Raw genomic sequence first — 6,027 nt, forward strand, 5'->3', positions numbered from 1 at the left:
TCCCGTATGAACCATCATGTGCCTCTTCAGACTTCTCTTGAATTCCGTGGAAAAAGAACACACAGAGCAGTTAAAAAGTTTCCTGTTTCCTGAAAAAAAATCACCTTTTATGAAAGATATTTTTAACTTACATTCAAAACAGTTGTATAGCTGAAATTCCACAACAAACAATATTGAGTAAAAATGTTTATCTTCAAGCTGAAATAAATAGAACACAGCATAAGGATATGAAAACCTCAAATAAAAATAGTTAAGAGACATACATTTTGAGTTTTGATGCAAATGATAATATTTGTTTGTAGTACTGACAGTACACCTTCTAACTATTTTTATCAGACCTCTTAGCATTACTTTTTTAATAAATATAATCTTTAAGTAAATAGCTGGCATTATATAAAAATCAATGACATTAATGCATGGAGTAGCACAAAATATAAATGCAATAATCATTTTATATACAAATTTCAGCCAGACTTATGAAAAAAGTATCAATACAAAATTCTAACAATAATCGCAGTAAAATCACATAAAATATTATTTTCTACATTAAATAGCTTTTTGAAAATTCAGCATAAGTTTCGGTTTTACAGAAATTTTATAGCCCCTCTGTATGTAAAACATAACACCAAAGCAAGTTAATGAGATAAAGAATGTGAATTAAATTTATCTATTATTATAATTAGAATCTAGCCAAAGAAGCCCGAAACTTCCCTCGACTCTCCAATAGCCTAACCCTTACTGAAGCTGATGTAATAGTCAGACTTACCTTCTAAGAAGACCTAAGAAGAATTCTATCCCAGAACTTAATTGCAACCGGGTAATTTCAACTACCATAGCCAGACTACGCCCAGAACACTTTAAAGAAATGACCTAAGGTGGCCAAAGAAGTTACAATACTTGTCCTCACTGTCCTGAAATTGAACTTTCTGCAAGTCATATTATTAATTGTTCTTCTGCACTGGCTAAACACTACAACATAAACCCAAACGTCACAGACTATCAACTGCTTGATTCGCATAAGGTCTTTGAGATTGCCAGGACTGTTTTGGATGCCTTTGCGGCAATTTGATTCCTCTGCACTACTTGGACAAGACAGCAACAATATGTTAAGTTGTGCACAGAAGTCAATACAATTGATTGCACATTGCATAAAATTTTAATCATTAAAATTTTATGCTCCTATTGCATAAAATTTTAATGGGAGCACATTTCATTGACATTACAATTTATTGAAGTGACACCTGAGATGCTTCAGAACATATGCTTTTTTTCATTGATTCATGTAGACAGTAAGAACATTTGTATCCCTCTATTTCTTTCAGTATGTATCCCAGTATCTGTAAAAGCATACAAATAAGCAATTTTAACCGAGAAAAATTATAAAATATGCAATAAATTAATAATACAACAGTTGATGTTTATTATGCCCACATAGGTAAAAAGCTAGTTAAAATTTACACTGACTAGAGATAGGCAAAAATTTATACTGGATTTAAGTTAACTCATAGACTATAAAAACAGATCAAGACATAGAACAATAAACAAAGAAAACAAACTTGTTAAGGAAAAATTTACTGGAACATCACAACAACAGTTGGTTGGAACAGTAAGTCCTTGCAGTCAACTTTTCCTTGCCAGCACAGTATCACCTTTCCATACCTGCCAATTTCATATAAATTGATTCATACATTACATTTGTAGCTCTAGTATTCAGTTGTTGTTTCCTCATACATTACATATGCAGCTCTGGTATTCAGTTATAAATTGTTTCCCCATACATTACATATGCAACTCTGGTATTCAGTTATTGATTGTTATCTAATGTCACTCTAAATTCAGATGTAGATTGTATGAATTAGAGAAAAAATTAATGATGCAAAGTTGGGCTTGAAATTAACAGAGGTCTGTTTGTCCGGGACAACTAAAATTTGACTCCCATCACCATAAAAAATTACATGCATCCATGTCCAAGTCAAGACTCCAATCTTTTTAGAAAGAAGGGTAGTTTCAGAGGAAAAATACTCTTTTTTAAATAAAGGTATATCAGATCAGAATAAAATTAAATAAATAAATTATAAATAAAATTAAATTAATATTATTACTAATTTTCATTTTAAAGCAATCAGATAATGTAATATTAAATTCAAGCAAAATACTTAAGATGATAAGACTATGAAAATAAATTTTTAGTTTCAGTTGGCACTTAAAATTTCATAAATATGAGTGGATACATTTAAAATCATAACCTATTTCTTTATAAATAAAATTTAAGGGACAGAAAGTACATCAAACAAAAATTCAAAAATCATAAAAAATTACTTTAAAAATGGTGCATGATTATTTTTAACTGGATTCCATCATTTATTTTATAACAATCAAAAGACGCTCATTGTTTATTTCTTGAAATAATGGGTTGGCAATTAAGTTACTGCCATTTTGTAAAAGTTGAAAATGGGGGAGCATTCTATTTTCCCTTGTTTCCTGATTGTTTGAAGTAGAATTTTGTAGAAAAAGATTATTTAATAGCTTTTCATTGAACTCAACTGGCTGACAAGAATGAGGTGCATTATTGATGTCAAAAATTCCATTTTTAACCTTGACATACAACAAATCATAGACGATTCTTTCACTCTCCTCAAACACACAAAAATGTCACGAGCAGCTTTTGCAGCCTTAGAACCTTGATCTAAAACAAAAATAAGGTAACGAAAAAAAACTCATTTTTTCTCAAGTTGGCACTCCATTTCAATGTACTGAAAATTAACATACTAACTTAATTAACTAGAACAAAAAAAATAAAACATAGATTCTGTGGAAATGGCACAAGGAATATTGAAACTTAAAAAATAAAACGGAAAATTAGTTTCCAATCCAATATTTCACACACAAAAATATCAATAAAACACAAAATAACACTATTCAGCTATTCATTTGCCACAATTCAAGATTTATTTCATAACTATAATAAATAATAAATCAAAGTAACTGGCATAATTTACATTAGTATCCAATAACAAAATAAAGTCCAAAACAGACTTTAAAAAAGAAAAAACAATTTATTTTTTGTGAAATTTCACAAACAATATGGTTTGTAGATAACAAATCACCAAAGGTAAGTGTCGCAAAGTCTGTATACAATAAAGAAACCATGAACCATAAAATGAACAGTCATTACTTGAATTCAAACATCTTCTCAATGCTATAATTTGCGTTAAAAAATGAGATCCTTAAACAATTAAATGTGTTTAAAATAATGCACATTTAGATATTGTTTTGAGGAAAATCCTCTGCCACACACTTTACAATGAAAAGGGCGTTCACCGGTGTGGCATCTTAGATGTCGTATGTAGTTTGCTCTTCTAGGTGATTCATAGTCACAATGAGAACACTTATGCCACTTCATACTTTTATTTGTTACAACAGATACATCAGTACCTGTAAGACAAGCAACAAAGAAACATTAATAACCAAAGATAATTGTAAAACTGCAAAGAATTGACCAAATAACATTTAATATCAATCAGTTGTGAAAAAGCGTAAGGTTATGAGATAAATTTCTCTTCTATTTCTTTGAAATTATTTACTAAGGCTTTATTAGGAGAGTGGTCCAATTGGATCTTTGTTTCTTTTCTGAAAAAACTCTGAAATAAAGTCTTAAATTATTATTCTTATTAATTTTCTAGTTCTTTTCTGAGACAAAATGCTTTTAAGTTATTTTAATGTATTATTCTTCCTATCTTGTCCAATTTGTGGTTCTCTTAGTTTGACAGCAGAAATAAACGAGCTAGCTTCGAAATAAAATACCAACAGTATAGCTTATAACATGAAAGGTTCATCAAAGCCTTTAATTCAAAGGTAAGTGAAAAAGGTCTGTATAAAATACAGAAACTATCAGTCATATAAACGGTCATTGCTTATAATTCAAAGCTTGAATTCAAATTAAAAAGAGGGTTTTTAAAACAAGTAAATAAAAATTAAATTTGCTTAAAATAATGCACATTTAAATATTGTTTTGAATCAAACACTTTACATTGAAAAGGGCATTCACCAGAGGCAATGCAGAATTTGCCCTTCTAGGAGATTCAGAATGAGAATACTTATGACACTTAATACCTTTATTTCTCGCAACAGATACATCAGTACCTGTAAAACAAGCATTAAAGAAACATTAATAAATTATTTATATATATATACTTTATGTTGCAATAACAGCTTAGCTTGCAATGTTCTATGAAAATAACAATCCACTATTGGCATTAGTGATATATGTTTATGAAGATGGTTAGTATCTGCTAACTTATAAAATTTAATTTTCAAACTAAACAAGATTACAAGAAAACAGATTACCTTTATTTAAGAATGCAAGATAAATTTTACAATGTTAATGCAAGGAAGAATGTAAGAAGACATGCTGTAAATAAGTAAGACCACGATATACGAAAAAAATTAGTCTTTTAAGCCTTTTCAAACTTATATTCCATCAGTCAATACAAATTATAAAATTTTAATTTTAGAAGTCAGAAAAAGAAACTTAAAACAGATATATTTTAAGAACTTATAAATTTGTGCTTGTTAATTTTACCCTGGAAATGGATATAAGTATTAAAACAATAAAATTAAAAATGCTGATTTAAAACTTAGAATTCTAATAAAAAAATTACAATATATATTATCATATCATATATATATTATCATAATGGCAGGTAGTGTTTAATTTTATAAATGTTTCAAACTGAAATCTTTCAGATACAAAGTGGTAACAAAAATACCATTATTTAAAAAAAATAATGGTATTCATTAGTTATATTATTTTAAATTTAAAAATGCAAATTTTAAAACTCAATGGCTATAAATTATTTGGTTTATAAGCTGCTAGTTTCATTATGAAAATATGTCCATGTTGTTTCAGGTATAATGGCAACAAAATGATAATAAAAAAAAACTAGTATAGTCCTCTTTTTTTATTACTTATTGACAAATATAAAATTAATAGTGGACGCACAAGTACTTCATTACCAATATCCATTAACCAACATATTTTTACCATTGCATAATATCAATAAAAGATAGAATAATTAAAGAGTTTTTATGCAGTTTGTATAAAAATAATCAAACGTTTTAATATATGATTTTTAATTGGATGTAAATTTCACAAATAAATAGAAGCAGAAAGCATAATTTAGTATATTTAGCAACGGTTTTTGAAAAGTAAACAAATTTGGTGAACAAAACTTGAACCCATAACATAAAAGAGCTAAGCAAAAGATATAAAATAGAATAACTCAGAATTCTATGTTCACTATGCTACTCACTTTAATTGCAATGAATGATTTACTAAAAACAATGATAACACTTTCCAATATTTATTGTAATAACAATAAGATTAAGAAACAGTTACGTATTAGTTATACAGGTTATTAAACTTAAATAGTTATGTGTAATCAAAGAAAATAGTTAAAATAATTTATACATAATCAACTAATTTATACATTATAATAAAGAGAAGAAATCATTATTATTATAAATTTGAACACGTGCTACAACACTTAATGCCGAATTTTAAATCAATAATATTCCAATAGAAATTTAGAAACGAAACAAAAAATCTATTGCAAATGCGCTGTGCAAATTGCGTGTTGCAAATTTTTACAACACGAGAATCTAGAATTTTAGAAAAAAAATCATTTGTTTTAAAATTAGTATTTGCTTCATAACTATTGAAGAAAAATACAATATTATAAAGAATTCATTTTTTTATTGCCCGATAACTATATAATAAATTTCTAACTGAAAGCAAATTTAATTTAAAAGACAAAGTTACTTTCTCGGCATAATTATTTTGCATAAAATGAGTAAAAAGCATAAAAATGATAATTTAACCCTCCAAAAGCACAATAGGTTCATGCACATACGTATGCATTAAAATACTCTTTTTTTGTCCAGAATCGCTTAGTTCACAATTGACATTCAAAAGGTAATCCCTCAGTATGTTTAAAATAATGTGCATCCAAATTCTGCTTTGAGGCA

At 27.7% G+C, this 6,027-nt stretch overlaps 1 protein-coding gene across 1 annotated transcript in view; it reads right to left on the reverse strand.

Annotated features, from left to right (window-relative positions):
* Window positions 1-2,329: 2,329 nt before the first annotated feature.
* LOC147814390 (zinc finger and BTB domain-containing protein 8B-like) overlaps window positions 2,330-6,027 on the reverse strand; it is a 63,929-nt gene continuing 60,231 nt past the window's right edge. Inside the window, exons 5-6 of the mRNA XM_087156794.1 lie at window positions 4,049-4,143; window positions 2,330-3,435 (exon numbers count right to left, since the gene is read on the reverse strand). Of these exons, the coding sequence (XP_087012920.1) occupies window positions 3,415-3,435; window positions 4,049-4,143 (116 nt within the window). The 3' untranslated portion in view covers window positions 2,330-3,414. The remainder of the gene's footprint in view (window positions 3,436-4,048; window positions 4,144-6,027) is intronic.

The sequence above is a fragment of the Parasteatoda tepidariorum genome, chromosome 2 (assembly GCF_982258835.1).
Source record: "Parasteatoda tepidariorum strain Cologne lab strain chromosome 2, Ptep-v5.0, whole genome shotgun sequence".
Lineage (NCBI taxonomy): Eukaryota > Metazoa > Arthropoda > Arachnida > Araneae > Theridiidae > Parasteatoda > Parasteatoda tepidariorum.